The sequence below is a fragment of the Leopardus geoffroyi genome, chromosome D3 (genome assembly GCF_018350155.1).
Source record: "Leopardus geoffroyi isolate Oge1 chromosome D3, O.geoffroyi_Oge1_pat1.0, whole genome shotgun sequence".
NCBI lineage: Eukaryota > Metazoa > Chordata > Mammalia > Carnivora > Felidae > Leopardus > Leopardus geoffroyi.
Window position 1 is genome coordinate 68,972,953 of NC_059339.1, and position 18,527 is coordinate 68,991,479.

Sequence of the window (18,527 nt, forward strand, 5' to 3'; positions counted from 1 at the left end):
CCCAAAAAAATAAATAAACGTTGAAAAAAAAAATTAAAAAAAAAAAGATAAAGCTAGCACATACAGTATTTGCTATTCTGATTTCCAAAATAGCCTATAACTATGAGCCAAAACCAAGACTTCCCATATGTCAATACACCATTTACTATGAATAAAAATGTAAGATTTAGAGAACCAAAAGGAACTAATGCCTGAAAAGAAGGGCATCTAGTGTCTCTTTGTTTGCATAGACTAAAAAACAGTTCAAATACACTGTAGTCACTCAGATTTGATCATGATGGAGACCACAATGGTCTCTCTTGTGAGGCATCTACTGAAGAGCTGAGCAGCCACTTCTTATCTGTAAATCACTGTTATACAAGTTAAGAATGGGACTTCATCAGTACAATACCAAACACACAGTGGTACACGTACTGTCCAGACAACTGTGCAGTCTGCTTTCAGAAGGAAAAAAAACACCTGAATCTACACCTCAGACCCTATATACTAAAAGAAATCCCAAATAGATCAGAAGATTAAATCTTAAAAAAAAAAAAAAAAAAAGAAAATCCTAGGAGCCAAGACGGAAGATTCTCTTAAAACATGCTTTAAAGAAGGCCTTTTGGTGCTTCTATTTTAGAGGGACAGATAAAAATGCTGTGCAGTAAATGAAAAGGTTGTAAGTGCCATGAAGAAAATAACGCATGAAGGTTGGATAAGGAGTACCTGGTTAGGGTGGTTAGGAATAGTGAGGCTAAGCTGCTACTATAGAAGTCCAAAATGAGGTTTTAAACCAGATCAAACCTCATTTCTCTGCCACTTAGCAGTCAGATCAAGCAGGATCTACTTAGTAAGATCACTCAAAGGCTCTGCCGGGAAGGAAGCTCTGTCACCCTTTGCATGTGCTTCCAAGTTTGTTCTGGTTACCATTTCCCACCAGAGAGAAGGGAGAAAAGTGCACTCCAAGGAGAGTCATTTCTTTTTAAATAACGTAAGAGCTGTATATATCAATTCTTCCGGTACACCCATAGCTAGCTGGCAGGTGAGCCTGAGAAACGTCATCTCTGCCTGGACAACCACTGCCCAGCCAAATGCTAATAAAGAGAAGAATGAATTTGAGGGACCACTGACAATCTATCACAGATGTGTTACAATTTTAAGTAAGAAGACTCAACACGAAGCTGACTTTTGAGCAAAGACTTGAAAAAAGCAAGGAGGCACAGGAAGAGTCTGCCAGGGAGAGGGATAAGCGCATGCAAAGGCCCAGAGATAGGAACATGCCTAGCATATTTAAGGAACGCCAAAGAAGCCAGTGGGGCTACAATGAAATGTGCAAGAAGGCAAGTAGAAAGAGAAAGGGTCAAAAATGTTAACAATGAGCCAGTTTATACATCCGAAGGCCTAGAAGCTATAAACGATGGATGAATTAAGACTCTTAAAAGTCGTTTTTGAAAATTTACCACGTCAAAACAAAAGCGTGCTATAAGCAAATAAGTCAAGTCAAAAGGCAAATCTAGAGGGGCGCCTGGCTGGTTTGGTTGGTAGAACTTGCAACTCTTGACCTCAAGGCTGTGGGTTCGAGCCCCACACAGGTGTAGAGATTACTTAAAAGATTCAAATCTTTAAAAAAAAGAAAGGCGGGGCACCTGGGTGGCTCAGTCAGTTGGGCATCCGACTTTGGCTCAGGTCATGATCCCACAGTCCGTGAGTTCGAGCCCCGCATCCGGCTCTGTGCTGACTGCTCAGAGCCTGGAGCCTGTTTCAGATTCTGTGTCTCCCTCTCTCTCTGACCCTCCCCCATTCATGCTCTGTCTCTCTCTGTCTCAAAAATAAATAAACGTTAAAAAAATTTAAAAAAAAAAAAAAAAAGAAAGGCAAATTTAGGAAAAAAAATACTTTAAATTCATATCACAAAGGGGCAATAGGAGTCCTATAATTAGATGGTAATGACAGTTTCACAACTTGTGTGAATTCACTAACGACCACCTAATAATACACTTTCGAGGGGTAAATCTGGGGGTATCTGAATATCCTCATAACAATAATGAGAAAGCTCTTTAAATGCTTGTGTACAAAAGCTGCCTGGATAAGGTGCTGACTGGAAAAAGAAGAAAGTTCAAAAGAGTATGTATAATTTCCCATCTTTTGTGTGACTGCAGGGAGATATAAGAATCTGTGCTCATAACTGCATATGCATCGCATGAACATCTTCGGGAAGGATACAGAAGAGACTAAGAACAGTGGTTACTTATGGAAGCAAACAGAACGGCTGGAGGGATGCGGGACCAGAAGAGGCAGTAGACTGTTCACTTAGGTATTTGGATATTTTAAAAATACGCTCTAAGATTAAATTAATCAAGAACTAAAAACAGAGGACTGTCATAAATGTTAAAATTAAACTTTCATTGATTCGCATCTGCTGACATATTGAAATAAGAGCAAACAAAAACTTAAATCACATTGTGCTATGATGTAGAAGTCAGTGATCCAAAATTAGGACACTTAGGGTCTGCCTCTAAGCTCTCTAGTAAACTCATTCTGTTAGCACCAGGTGTTGTATGGAAACCAATTTGACAATAAATTTCATAAAAAAAACAAAACAAAAAAAAAAACCCTCATTCTGTTAATTTTAACAAATAATTCCTCTGGGTCTCAGCTTTCCTATTTTCAAATAAGTACTTTGGGCAAAATGATCTCTACTGTCATTTCTTGCTGTAACTTTCTATAATGCTCAAAAAAAGGAATTCAGGGCGATGTTGGATTTCTGTGAAAACAAAATTTTAAATCTATTAATTGGCCTATCCTAAGTGCCAAATAATCAGGGAAAAGAGCCAGACAGGCCAAAAGTACTTAAAAGAAACCAAAATGGTACCATGCTGAGTGTGGTGGTTTTTCAAAGATGAAAAATGTTTTAAGCTAACAGATCTTTCTTGTTTTAATGTCCTTGTATGATCTTCAGAAGATCTGCATCACACAATCGCCAAAACAAAGTCAACTTTAAAAAGCCAAAGTGTTGCTCTGGCTGCCATATTATCCCAAGAACTTTCCACCATCTGGGCTGGAAACGTCCTAAAACAAACTACTGTTGGAGCAAGTTATTAATTTCATGTGAAGAAAAAAAAAGACAGGCGCCTTGACCTTGCACTGCTCTGCTAGGGCAGAGTGGAACACTTGGATAAAGACAAAAGCCTTCACGAAATGGGTGTTAGTGTTGGCTAAGGACAAAGTCAACGAATACGGAGGAGAAAAACATCCTCCTTTTTTACTTACTATTGGATAAGAAAACGGACAGTACTGTAAATGGAACATATGTTTAACAAAAACAACTGACAAATTCAAAGGACTGAGACCAAAATTTAGAATTATCACTGTCACGCCACCAAAGATACTGTGAAAGTAAAGTACGAGGAAAGACTAAGAAGGAGTGCAGTGTATCACAGATGCTGTCAGTAGTGGTGGGGCTGGTTTTAAAAGTGAACAAAATCAAAGACACGGTAATACCTTTTGTTTATACAAATCTTAATAGTGGAACAGAAAGTGCCTGGAGACTAGGAGTCAAAAAAATCTGGATTCTAGTCTCAGAACTGTCACTCATTACCTTCATAAGCCACCTCACCTGTCGACTTCATCTTATGTAAAAATCAAGGGGGCAGATCAAATAAACTCAAATATCCATTCCGTCTTTTCGTGGTTTCTTAAAGAGCCAGTGCTCTACATATAACAATGCATCAAACGCATCAATAAAATACAGCCACATAACTTCTTGAAATGGTTATATGGATGTCCAGACTCCAATTATGCCAACTTAAAATGTTGCATTCATAAAACAAGAAACAGAGGAAAAAGAGTTCTCAGGAATTGAAAATGATTGCTAAACCGTCTCACTCGTAATGAGAAAATACATGTAAGAATCACACTACAATTTCCATTTTTAACTTACAAAAAAGTTTATGCAATATTGGCAAGGCTCTGGTAAATGATTTTGGTGAGACTATAATTGGTATAATCTAGGGTGCCTGGGTGGCTCAGCTGAGCGTCCAACTTCAGTTCAGGTCATTTTCTTGCAGTTGATGGGTTCGAGCCCCACACCAGGCTCTGTGCTGACAGCGTGGAGCCTGCTTGGGATTCTCTCTGTCCTCTCTCTCTCTCTGCCCCTCCCCCATGCTCTCCCTCTCTCTCTCAAAATAAATAAATAAATTTCAAAAAAAAATAATTGATATCATCTCTTTAAGGGACAGTTTAGGTTTTTTTTTTTTTTTAATTTTTTTTTCAACGTTTATTTATTTTTGGGACAGAGAGAGACAGAGCACGAACGGGGGAGGGGCAGAGAGAGAGGGAGACACAGAATCGGAAACAGGCTCCAGGCTCTGAGCCATCAGCCCAGAGCCTGACGCGGGGCTCGAACTCACGGACCGCGAGATCGTGACCTGGCTGAAGTCGGACGCTTAACCGACTGCGCCACCCAGGCGCCCCAGGTTTTTTTAACCAAATTTATATTCTTACCAAATTTTAAAATGTACACACTTAATACCAATTCTAAAACTTCTATGATGGCTATATCTGTACACATGCATGAAGTTAATTTATGTACATGTAGTATATCACAACAATGGAATATTATTTGGTGCTAAAAACGAATGGGCTATAAAGCCATGAACATGGAAGAACCTGAGATGAATACTGCTAACAAAGCTAACTGGAAAAGGCTACATACTGTACAGTTCCAACTGTATGACATTCTAGAAAAGGCACAACTAAGGAGACAGCAGAAGGATCAGTGGTGGCTACGGGATGAACAGGCAGAGCACAGAGGACTTTCAGGGTAGTAAGTCTGCTCTTATAATACTATTAATGGTGGATCCAGGTCATTTCCCGTTTGGTAAAACCCATTCTACGTATGATGCATGAAGAGTGAACCCTAATATAAACCGTGACTTTGGGTGATAATGATGTGTCAATGTAGGTTCCTCGACTGCAGCAAATGTCCTGCTCCAGGGTGGGATGTTGTAGGGGGGCAGGAGTGCTACACAAGTGGGGGGACAAGGATTAGATGGGAATTCCCTGTATTTTCTGCTCAATTTTGCTATGAACCAAAAACTGCTCAGAAAACTAAAGCCTACTAATTCAAAGAAAAAGAAATAGCATTATTTAGAAATATATATACATAAAGGTATAATAACGGTAAAGATTTCTATAAACCACCCAATCAGTTAAACATCAAAAATGACTGTCTCTGGGGAGGAAAGAAATCAAAGCGATAGGACAAACAGCATTTGTTCTCATCATAAGCCCTCTGTGCTATCTGTTTTTTTCCAAAGCCATGAGCACACATGGATTACCATTAAAATAATTCCATCAGGGGCGCCTGCGTGGTTCAGTCGGTTAAGTGTCTGACTCTCGATTTCAGTTTAGGTCATGATCTCTCTCTCACTCATGTGTTCAAGCCCCGTGTTGGGCTCTGTGCTGCCAGTGTGGAGCCTGCTTGGGATTCCTCTCTCTCTCCCTTTCTCTCTGCCCCTACCCTGCATGCATGCACACTCTCACTCTCTCTCAAAATAAATAAAAAAATAAAATAAAATAAATAAAATAATTGCATCAGTATCAATGGCTAGTATTAAATATCCACGTGTAATGTAATCTGGATTATACATGCGTATAATATACATGTGTAATGTAATCTGGAAAAGAAATTACTCTGTCAAGAATTAACTTATGTAAGTGACACAATATTAAAAAGAAAAAAAATCAATTCTTTGCTTGAAGAATTAAACTTTGCAATTATTACTATCGAACTTCCTCATTCATACTTTGCTATCCATGTACTAATAACAGCAAGAGAAATTAACAAATGTATTCCGTGCTAGTCTTGGTTCTATGACAGTAAAAATTCTTTGAAGGCAGAGAGTCAGTGTTTTCAGGGCCACCTAAGAATCCTGCAAACTGACCTTAGGAAATGCATATCCCTTCTACTCCAGAGACATCATATAGAAGATGAAAGGGCTAGGCTAAAGAAAAGCTGAATTCTCGTTCTAAAAATCCAACGATTATCTGGCTCATAACCTGCAAGGAAAATATGCAAACAGGCAAAATGATAGCCAGGATTCAGGACCCCACTTCTGCTGCTGCTAATCTTTCCCACCAAAGGCCAGGTTGGCACCAGTCCTCCCGGGCAGCCAAACACGACAGAAACTCCCTTCAGTTCCCACATGATTCAGCCTTGTTCTCTGCAATCTCAGACATCATGTGCCCTCTGCCCACTATACTTGTTGGTGACCCAGTGCTGCTCCTTTTCACTGAGAAGTCTAAATTAGGAAAATTAACTCAGAGAGCAAATGTATTCAGTGTTTTTCTTGAGTACTCAGGATGCATAAGACAATACACTTTTATAATCCTAAAGCATTTTAAAATGTACAAAAGCATCTTCAAGTGCACTGCTCTGGCAACACAGTAGGCAGTGAGAACACCAGGCAGACCTCATCCTGGGTTCAGGGGCTCCCTCTCAGCCGCTGGCCACTCCACTGCATCTAAGGACATGATGTACGGCTTGGCTGTTCCTCCAACAGCCACAGGAGTTGATCGCCAAACTCATGCACTTCAATTTCCTTATCTAAAATGCTGAACAGCTGAACTAGATGTCTTCAAATGTCTTTTCCAAGTATCAATTTCTGGTCTGATCTATTACCCCTAACTTTAAAATGAGAAAACTGAGACATGGAGGACATCGCCTATTAGCAGAAGAGTTGGGATTCAAGCCCGATCTTCTGGATTCAGAATTAGTAATGTCTTTTCCTTACCACACAGTATGTCCTATACTTCTTAACAATCAGTTGTGCAATTATGAGCAATCTGAGCACATAACTTATAAAATCAACATGATTTGTGGTACTGGAGGTGTTTTCGTCAGACTTCCATCAACATGGTAGACCTCTACATATTTTTTAAAAATGTAGCTGAGAACCCCCCTCCTCGCCACACCAGACTTCAGTAAACACGGTCAAGGTTTGGATATTTTTTAAGAACTTAACTGAGATCCCCTCCCTCCTCACCACACCAGAAATCAATTTTCAAACTAAAAAGCTGTTGTGAACTTAATATATAATACTGTCTTGGCATATGAAAATGCTATCACCTTTAATTCGGAGCACATAATGACAAAAAATCCCTAATTCAATCAGAAAGCCATACTAGGCATTTCCCTACAGCACCTACAACTTGAACACGGACTTGCTCTTTCAGCTACCTGCTCTGCTGAGGCTGGATTTGGAGAAGGGTTTAGGTGTTAACATGCCGGGCTTCTACAGAAAGGCATTTTGTCGATAGTCTAGCCCTTCACTGCCAGCAATGGGTCCTCTAGTTCCCTCACTGTCCCCATCAACTGTAGACTTCATAAAGTAACCATTCATGGTTTTTCACACTCTCAAACCTTCTCAATGGTAGCACCAAAGTTTTCGAATTTTCCAATTTTCCACAGTATAACATCTAAGCCAATATCATTAGTTTATAGGTCAAATAAATATGCATTTCATATCATTTTATTACATTTTGGAAACCCTATGGATAAAGTGATTTAACAAATAAGATTCTTATTCAGTTTCATCCCTTCCCAAACACTTCCAGAATGGATATTAGAAAAACAGCTCTAAAAGTACCTTCTTTTACATCTTAATAAACAGAGAACTCTAAACATAGTCAAATCGTCAGTCTTTCTAAAATTCAAGTCTTTGCCCCATCAAACAACACAGTCCATCCCTAATCTCCCACAAACCCTCTGCTCTAATCAAGCTAGTGGACTTATGAGGACGCCTGGGTGGCTCAGTAGGTTGGATGTCCAACTCTTGATCTCAGCTCAGGTCATGACCCCAGGGTCGTGGGATTGAGCCCCATGTTGGGCTCCACACTGAGCATGGAGCCCCCTTGGGAGTCAGTCAGTCTCTCTCTCTCTCTCTCTGCCCCCTCCCCCACTTGAGCTCTCTCTTGCTCTTTTTAAAAACAAAACAAAACAAAACAAAACAAAACAAAAAACTAATGCACTTATGATTCCTCAAATTCATTATTTACACTCAAGAGGCCCTGGGCCGGCTCCTCTCTGGCTCTTCGATGGCCGAGCCACTGCTAATCACGACAGCCCCAATGACTATAGCACTCAGCACTGCTCCTCCTCCTGGGCTCTCTTTCTACATACTTATCCATCTCCAAGCTCTTCAGAAACCACACCTTTCTTTGTCCAGGGCCTAGTAAAGTATAGACACACGGCATATTCCCAATACAGGTTTTTGAGAATGAACTTAATGAAAGAGAGATAATTATACTGTAAAGGGATAATCTGAGGACTACTGAGATATAAAGTTGACTGTCCCCAAACTCAATGGTCTCAGACCACTCGGCATTTATAACTAATCTACCATTTCCTTAAATACTGTCAGACGTTATTTCTCCGTGTTTCTGTTTCCATAGCCCCCTTCTACTACTAACGTCTATAGGACACCTAGTTTCTATAATACAACGCGCCATCTGCAAAGGGCTTTGAGCCACTGCATTTGCCATGGAATGTGCCTTAGCACAATACTGTCTGCATACAGACTAGATGAGGACAAACAAAATGCTTTCAGCACACTGGACAGGTTGTGCCCCCACTATCTCAGCCATTTGACAAATATTTGCTGAGAGCCTACCATGTGCCGGCTGGCCTGAACACTACTGGTAACAGCAATGAGCAAAGCAAATGCAGGCACAGGAACAGTCCTGGTTTTCACGGAGCGTTCCTCCTAATCTTACTTGAGGGAAACAAACAAGAAGAGTAATAGCTAATATGGAAAGTAGTGGTAAGTGTTGAGTACAGACAAAAAACAAAGCATGACGACAGAACAGAGAATGAGAGGGGTCCTATTTCAGGGTGGTCAGAGCAGCTGCTTCTAAGAAGAAGGCCCCCTCGGAGCAGAACGAAGCACGATGGTGAGGACACGAGTCATGCGGGTACCTGAGGGGGGATGTTCAAGGCAGAAGAAGAAAAGAGGGCAAAGGCCCTGGAGACAGGGAGTGGGCTGGCACGTCCTAAATTAGCAAGGACACCTGTGTGGCTGAAACTGAATGAGTGACACGGATGAGGTCAGCGGAGAGCGTCAGCACCCCCCGTACTCGAGCAGTAGGCAAAGTCACACTGCACGAGTAGAGACACCCAGAAAAAGGCAATCGATTCGGGGTATCTCATCTAAAAGAAGAATGTTCTTAGATTAAATCATAACTGGAAAATCTGCAAATCGGGGCCAGGCTGAGAATTAAACAGCCCTAGTCCTCAACGAGTTCACAGGTTGATAAAGAGAACACAGAAATGGATCTCAGAAGAAGAGGCTGTACATCCGACCTGGGGCCGGTGGGATGGCCCACTTGGAGCCAACCTCACAGAGACCTGTATGGAGTGGCAGCCGTAGAGAAGGGTAGGACCCATGGTTGACAAGAGCATCATCATATACAGCTAAGAGGGATGGCTTTCACAAAAACAACACCAAAGACAGACAAAAAGACAGACAAGTTAAGAAATCCAATTCAAGGGGTGCCTGGGTGGCTATGTCAGCTAAGAATCGGACTCCTGATTTCAGGGCAGGATCGCACGAGGAGCCCCGCGTCCGGCTCTGCGTTGCCAGATTCTTGGGATTCTCTCTCTCCCTCTCTCTCTCTGTCTCTCCCCTGCACGCGCACTCTCTCAAAATAAATAAATAAACCTTAAAAAGAAGAAACCCACTTCAAGTTCTCAAAATAACTTCTATTTCATAATAAGATAGCCTCACGAGCAAACCTAAGTATTGGGCCCATCCTGTGTCAGATGTTACGTTACTGCTCTGCTGCTGGGGCCCTTCCAAAGCTCAACCACTGGGCTGCGTCACCCGGGTCTCATTCAACCCCCAACAGAAACACCGCGAGGACCGATTCACAAATTCTAAGTGTTACACGTTCAACTCTGTCATGCCAAACCATTTCTTGTATTACACCCTCTATTCATGTCTTGAGGAAAATACCTTCATCTTACTTAAGTTATTCCTTCCCAGTCACTTCCTTGAGATCACAGAGAAGGCAGAGCAAAGCACAGGCTTTTACTGAATTCTAGTGGGATCTACCCAATATACACTGAAAAATGCCAAGTCATGACCCTGTGAACGACTTAGTCTTTATTTGAAATATATAAATGCTGAGAGGTATGGAGTAAAGAACGGATTCCTGGAAAATGTGCTATTTTAATCAGGCTTTGAAGATTAGCATCTCATAGAATTATTATTTTACCAAAATATCCAACTATCAGAGAAGCAGTTTCCACTAACTCCTTACAAGTCAATCTTTATTACAAGTGAATTCCCACAAACTCTGGGAGTTTATCTAAACTACTACAGTTGATCCTGATCTCTTAATAATAAATAACCAGTTATTTTTTTTAAAAATTTTTCTGATTATTTCTTTTGAAGGAGAGCGAGACAGAGCATGAGCAGGGGAGGAGCAGAGAGAAAGGGAGACACAGAGTCCCAGTTGTAAGCTGCCCTCGGTGGTTGCTAACACACTGCATTCCTCATGGGGCACCTGGGTGGCTCCGTCAGTTAAGAATCCGACAGCTCAGGTCTCGATCTCACAGTTCCTGAATTCGAGTCCCACATCGAGTGAGCTCGAGCCCTGCTTTGGGTGAACTTGAGCCCTGCTTCAGGTAAAACATGAGCTGGGTGAGCCCACTTCTCTCTCTCGCTCTTTCTCTCGCTCTCTCTCTGCCCCTTGTGGGATTCTCTCCCTCTCTCTCTCTCTGCCCGTCGCTTACACCCTCTCTCTCTCTCTCTCTCTCTCAAAACAAACCAACCAACAAACAAAACACTGCCTTCCTCCTGCTCTCACCTGCTGGCACCGCACTGGCGTGTGAAACATGACAAGTTACATTGAGGCCGGGGATGGTCAGGTGTGAGAGCATGCCCACTTTTCAAGTTAATATTCCCCCTTAAGTCAGAAGTGGATCCACCACACTGCACTACGGTTATAGTAGTTGAACCATTTAAAATAGTAGTTTGGTTTCACATGGAAACCGTTACTAAGACAAACCTTCCTGTAGAATGGAGTTCCAAGAACATTAAATCATCAGAAATTGTTTCAGCAGCTGGTTAAAGCTGAGTGTACATAATATAAGACATCTGGTTGTCTGTGCATTTTCAGCTCATTTAAAAAAGTATAAACACATTAAAACACCGAAATGTTTGATATATTGCAACACTGTCTGCTTGCTCCTCAAGGGTGTTTAAGTGGCTGGTCTATTCATTGCATTCAAGGCTTATTTGCCAGCTAAAGAGATTTATTTATATTTCCATCCACCCTAACTTCACCAAGACATTTTATTAACAAAGGAGAAAAAAAAAAAGAATGTACTCACTGAGGATATTTCTTAAATTGCTGGTATTCGATAATGACATATGCATAATAGAGATGAAACTTTTAAAAATTAAGTCAAGGGGCACCTGGGTGGCTCAGTCGGTTAAGCGTCCGACTCTTGGTTTCGGCCCACGTCATGATCTGATAGTTCATGAGATCGAGCCCCGCATAGGGCTCTGTGCTGACAGTGAGAAGCCTGCTTAAGATTCTCTCTCTCCCTCTCTCTGCCCCTCCCCTGCTCATGCTCGCTTGCTCTCTCTCTCTCTCTCTCTCTCTCCCTCTCTCAAAATACATTTTAAAAAAAAATTTTTAAAAATTAAGTCAAGAACACACGAAATATCGCACGTACTATGACAAGTAGATAGTAGATGATATAGGTGTTCCCCTTCCCACGTTTGACCATATGTAACAGAAACCTGACCACGGTGGCTTAACCAAAATAAGTGTTTATTTTTGTCACTTAAGAAGAAATCCTAAGATAAGCCACCTAGGGCTGGTGTAATAGTTCCATAGTAACATTCATATCCCAGGCTCCTGGGACACTATTCTTCGCAGGTGGCACTCACCATAATGGTTTCAAGACGACCCAAGCACCGCCTCCGCATCCCAGGGAGGGAGAGAATGGTAACGGGCAAGCTGAAGGCCTGCCCCCCTCCCCCCCAAACAATACTGGCCTCTGTTAGAAAAATGGCAAGAAGGGCCATCAGAAGTGCAAGGAACTGTGTCGCTCACAGAGTTCAACTTCCACAGGACATTGTCCCCTGTACCCTTCCCCACCCAGTGATTCCTCAGTTGCCTCAGCCCCACCTTCCAAGCTGCACGTCATCAGACCAAGTCCCGACAGGGTTTGGTAGTTGTCATTTCTAAACCCAGATTACAATTCTGGATGCTGGACCTGTGCACAACAGAGGCCAGGAGCCCGTTTTCTCACAAACACCTGGTCCTTCCTGTTTGGACCACAGGCAAGCAGCACACGGGTCCAATGATAGCACCACGTTAACTGAGATTCTGTCCTCATCAATCTCAAAATCTTTGTCTTTATTTAAAAAATAATTCCTGGGGCGCACCTGGGTGGCTCAGTTGGTTAAGTGTCTGACTCGATTTGGGCTCAGGTCATGATCTCACGGTTGTGAGACTGACCCCTGTATAGGGCTCTGCACTGGGCGTAGAGCCTGCTTAAGATTTTCCCTGTCTCTCCCTCTGCCCCTCCCCTATTTGAACGGGCTCTCTCTCTCTCTCTCTCTCTCTCTGTAAGTAAATAAATAAATAAATCCTTTAAGAGCGCCTGGCTGGCTTATTTAGTAGAGCATGCAACTCTTGATCTCAGAGTTGTTAAGTCTGAGCTCCATGTTGGGTATAGAGATTACTTTAAAATCTTTAGGGGCACCTGGGTGGTTAAGTGTCTGGTTCTTGATTTCAGTTCAGGTCTTGATCTCAGGGTGGTGAGTTCAAGCCCCACACTGGGTTCCATGCTGGGCATGAAGCATACTTAAAAAAATTAAAAAATAAAAAATAAAAATAAAAATAAAATTTTTTTAAATAATAATTCTTCTAAAATATGCATTCTTGGGGCACCTGGGTAGCTCATATTGAGCTTTGGACTTCAGCTCAGGTCATGATCTCGCGGTTTGCAAGTTCGAGCCCCGCATCAGGCTCCGTGCTGACAGTGTGCAGCCTGCTTGGGATTCTCTCTCTGTCTCTCTCCCTCCCTCTCTGTCTCAAAAAAAAAAAAAAAAAATTAATGAAAAAGACTGCATTCTCAATGGGGTGATATTACCCGCAAGAGAGTGAAAACTGATTCTTCAGGGGTGAAAAAACTTCATAGGTGTTATAATGGTTTGTGGCCCTCCAAAGGGCCACAGTACATAAAGATACACTCAGTCTATCTGGGGTATTCAAATTTCATTTGTGGGGAGAGGCAATTTAAAAAATGTCTAAAAAGGCTTTAGAGAGACAATTTTTTTTTTAAACAAAGTTGAGAGTAACTGCTTTAAAAGTAACATTTTATAGCATGCAAGAATTGCATTCGGCTGTAGTGACAGAAATCCAGTTACAATAAACAAGTATTTTTCTCACGAGAAGGGGGTGAAAGCGGCAAGGGGGCACTGGTAGTTGATGACTTTGGTTCAGCAGCTCAACGATGTCAAAGCAGAATTTTCTGTGGGTCTCCTGACTCATGCAAAGGTGGCCACACAATTCAAATTACCTGGTCCCACATTCCAGATAGCAGGAAAAAAGAGCTGTCAAGAAAAAGATACATCTCCTAGCTGAGGCAGGTGCCCTTTAAAAAGCTTTACCCAGAAATTCTTTGGGTTTTAAAAAAAATTTTTTTTTCACATTTATTCATTTTTGAGAGTGAGACAGCACGTGAGCGGGGGACAGGTAGAGAGAGAGAGGGAGACACAGAATCGGAGGCAGGCTCCAGGCTCTAAGCTGTCAGCACAGAGCCCGACGCAGGGCTCGAACCCACGTACCGTGAGATCCTGACCTGAGCCAAAGTTGGACGCTCAACCGACTGAGCCATCCAGGTGCCCCTACCCAGAAGTTTTATTGGAAGATGTCCCCTTACATCTCAGGGATCACACCTATCTTCAAAAAAGGCTAGAAATGGAAATCCAACCTCTCCAAAAGAGGTCAGGAAGTAAGGAAGAAGGGGAGGATGCTGGGTGGCTAACTAGCTGCCTCTACCACATACGGATTAGAGTCTCTCTTACATCCTACTTACAGAGCTCTGTAAGATATCGCTACGGAGATTAATTCTGTGCCTACCATTTGCTCAATATTCCTAAGGATCAGTTTATTTCCCCCTGAACATAAAATTCTTATTTTGATAATGCAGAGTGAGAGTATAAATATTAAGCAAAAGATACAGATGAACTCCATGGATGTACACAGAGACATACATAAAACGCACACATAACAATACTACACCAGAGGGGCACCTGAGTGGCTCCGTCAGTTAAGTGACCAACTTTTGACTCGGCTCAGATAAGATCTCATAGTTGTGAGATCGAGCCCTGATTCGGGCTCCTCACTGGGCGTGAAGCCTGCTTAAGATTCTCTCGCCCTCTTCTTATGCATCCCTGTCCCACTCGCTAGTGTGCACAGGCGTGCTCTCTCAAACAAAAACAAAACCAAAACCCACACCAGGACCCACAAACTCTTTGACATGATCAATTACCATCTTCAATATACAAAAGAAGATAAAACAAATCCCGGCTGAGCCAGAACTTACAAGAGTGGAATATCAGTGATTAACTGCATCAAACAACAGAGCAATTCTTCCAAAAGATCTTCAGAGTCAGAACCTGGTAAGACACATAAATGGTTTTTTAACAAAGCGTAAAACAGAATCGAGCTTTTAGAAGTTCAGTCTTCATTTCTAAGAAGAATAATAACAGTTATGATTACATAAAGTCAGATGCTGTATGTTGACCTCTAATAAAATCCGAACCATGAGCAAGTTAGCACATACTACGATCTTCATCTAGTATAGGAATTTTGAACGTTCGCTATTAAGTATGTAACTTTTAACACATCAAAGTCTCTTACGGTTCTGTAGGGCGGTAGTTTTCAAATCTCTTATTTTACACCATGTTGTTTCATATAAAATCTTACACTAAAGTGATATATATAAAATAGGCCAAAAAAATCAACCTGCTCTAGCTACTTTGTTTGCATCATGAGTAGAATACCTATACTTCCTCCCCCCAATAAACACGTGGCCAAACGCTGGATCTCCTTGATGGGCCCCAGAGCACCGTTCTGAACCCGTGGGGCTCCACAGATCACAGACCGAAACCCACCAAGAGGCCAACCACCCCTTTACAAGTAAAGAGCCAAAGGCAAAATGGCTTTCCTGAGTCACAGAGGAAGTGGCAATGGTAGGATGCAAAAGAAGCATCCAGAAGAAATGCTCCTCTGTCCCAAACTGCTCTAAGTGACCATCTCATTTCCAAAGTCAATCAAATCAGCAGCTCACGTGACTTCTGGCTGTGGATGCTACTGACACCTACTCCTTCACAGAATTCTTTCTCCCCTCAGGTCCTACGACACCTGATTTCCAATCTACTTCTTTTTCTATACGTTCTCAGGATCCACTTCCTTAGCATTTCTGTCGACTACTGCGGTGTTACTGGCTTCCTCTCTTCCTGCTCCCTATGTCCTCCTTCACCAACCATCACTTACACACGGGTGATTCCTACACCTGCACTTCTCCTCTTGGCCTCGCCACTGAACCGTTTATCTCTATATCCAATGGCCTACTGGCCATCTCCACCTAGATGCTTCAGCAGTACCCCAACTCCGTGTGTTCAAACCTGACCCCATCTTTCCCAATCCACCTATTCTTTCTACTTTCTTCTGGTGACTGCATCAAGAAGGCAGGGCCAAACCCAGACTATGCTCCCGCAGCTTGCTTAACCAATCTCTAGGTCCACTCTAGGCAGGCACAGCCTACCTCTCTGACGGTTCCTCTTTTCTGCACTCCTCGTCAGGCTTCTGTTACTTCATCACCTCAGCTCAGTTAAACCAGCTCACTAAACTCAAACTCACTCCTGATCTTCTTTCAATTCCCACCTTCAATTTTCCTCCTCTCCAACCCAGACTCCAGCCTGCTGCCAGACAGAGCTAACCCAACTCCTTCCTTTCTCTCTCCTGGCTTACTTCCTTTCAACTACTTTAAGCTGAACACGAGGCATCAGAAAAAAACTCCACGTGCAAAAGTACCGCACGCCAGACGCTTCAAGACACAGGCCCTGTACCCCTTTCTACCATGACCCCTCCCCATTATTCACAATTTATACTCCAACAACAACACAACTTATATTCAGACCAAATCGGCTACCTGCAACACGCCATTTCATGCCTCCTCAACAACATTCCCTCTGCCGAGCCTGCCCTCCGACGATAAAAACCTGACTTTTTTAAGGGCCAATTTTTATCCATCTGGATCCTCCACAGCCTTCCTCTCCTCCATAAAACCCAACTCTCCTGCCTCACTCTGAGTAAAAATAATCATCTACAAAGCACCTTGCCTCATGCATGGGTCTTTCACTGCATGTGTTGGTTACATCATGCTCTGATTCCTGCCTCTATGTGGGAAGGCTCCTCCTGGACTCTGTACTTCTCGAGGATGAGGACTGACAAAGAGCTTCACGCACACACCATGTACACTAAAGACATGTCTGCTGAACTAAATTAACCTAGGCATCTAGGAGAAATCTAGTGGTTATTTCTGAGGCATCAGCGCACTTGGAGCTTCAAAGTTTAGCAATTCTTTTTTCTAGACCACCATATGACCTGGTACTCAGAAATTATGAAGAAATCCCTTCCTGCCTTGCTACAAACACAACTGGAACAGTAACCCTCTGAGAGGTAAACGCAGAACTTAAAGAAAATACTAAATCACACTGACCACAACGATCAGTGCTAAAAAGAACACACAGCAAGAATCGAGTTCAATAACTACCTTAAATCTATTTGAGCAGTGCCAGGCTTAGCTCAACTAGTGAAGAAAGTAAAATATGGAGATATGTAACACTGGTCTCTGAGGCTGCACCACAAAAAGTACACGTAACTAAAATCCTTCTCATTGCAAAAGCCGTCCAACATAACCCAAGTGAGCCAATAACCTACTCCAAGTTGATTTGCTGGCATACAATCTATACCCAATTCAAGCTTGCTGAAATGTCATTTGCTGGCTCATCCTACAGAACGGAGTGACACAGACCCAAGTAAGGACATTTAAAATCAATCATTGATTCCCTGAAGAACATTTCAGACCAAATCAGCAGGCCACTCGAACGGTGTCCCCTGTTCAGCCAAGTAGTCAGCAGTCTGTTAATTACAGAATGTCAGGGAACAAATGCTGAGGACCACACATGGTTGGATTTTTTCCTTTCAGGGGTATAAACACATCTCATTCTCAACTCTTAACACCCTGAGGAGGACTTTGTATTCTATGTCACGTGCCATCCAAATCCTGACTTCGGCCAAGATTACAGCGTAGGTCAATTAAGGAGTCTATTCACAGCTTTGTCATCAACCTACCAATGAAAATGACGATAAATACATTTCATGCAAGTGAAATGTACCATTTCAAGGCCAAAACTCTAACAGAAGACGAGAATAAGCAATTTCCAGTTGAAATCTCAGACAACTTCCACTTCCTAAAACAAAATATCCCTACAGAATACCAAATTCTTATGTCTGGGACTAATCTAGAAGCGGATAATTGTGTATCAAGTGAAGATGGACAAGATCCGACTCTTACCAGATCTGATGTCCAAGCAGCGTTTCTATCACTCAGCTTTCATTTGAGGCCAAATATCTTCCTTAGTGCCAATAAAAACAAGTAGATATAAACTCACCTGCCAAAAATTATAGTAACACTCCTGCATTTCTCACAGGAAAGAGAATCTAGAAAGTCCTTGAAATTTTCAAGTCAGTGACAAAGTAAACTGAAGTTCTATGAGCGAAGGACTTTGAAGAGATTCAGTGTGTTTACTATATTGTGAAGTTTTATACCCAGAGTTTTTCTCTCTTAAAGAGTTTTAAATTGCCTCTTATAGCTTCAGTCAAATAGGCTCATATTTTCAATGTTAGCTTCTCTGAGATAACATTCATAGCTAATATTTACTGAGTACTCTACCCTTTGAGAGGCACTGTGCCAAGCATTTCATTCTTTATTCCACATTAATCCTGACAATAGCTTTTTCTGATTTTTAAGATTTTATTTTTATGTAATCTCTACACCCAACATGGGGCTTGAACTCACAACCCTGAGGTCAAGAGTTGTACAGCCCACCAACTGAGCCAGTCAGGCATCCCCCCCCCCCCCCGATAATAACTCTTCAGAAGTAGATATGATCATCACCATTGTATTACAGACAAAGAAACCAAGGGTCAGAGAGGTCAGTTTACTTACAGTAAGTGGTAGAGACTAGATTTGAACCCAAATCCAGACGGACTCATAGAAAGAAAAAAAAAAAAAAAACCAAGAAACAAACAAAAACATTATGAATGATTTTTAAAGACCTGTTTCTACACAAAGTTGGAAAAAACCTGGTCCAACAACCCATGATTCACTGAAGACCCTAAATACAAACCACTGGTAAATGAATGAGGGGAGAGATATGAAATACCCTGTGTTA

The 18,527-nt window shown here is 42.0% G+C and overlaps 1 protein-coding gene across 8 annotated transcripts in view; it reads right to left on the minus strand.

Annotated features, from left to right (window-relative positions):
- Nucleotides 1-18,527, minus strand: part of DYM (dymeclin) — a 336,944-nt gene that overhangs the window by 254,913 nt on the left and 63,504 nt on the right. For all 8 annotated transcript variants that reach the window (XM_045458095.1, XM_045458090.1, XM_045458091.1 and 5 more), the window contains one exon: nucleotides 14,609-14,681. In XM_045458095.1, coding sequence (XP_045314051.1) covers nucleotides 14,609-14,681 — 73 coding nt within the window. The remainder of the gene's footprint in view (nucleotides 1-14,608; nucleotides 14,682-18,527) is intronic.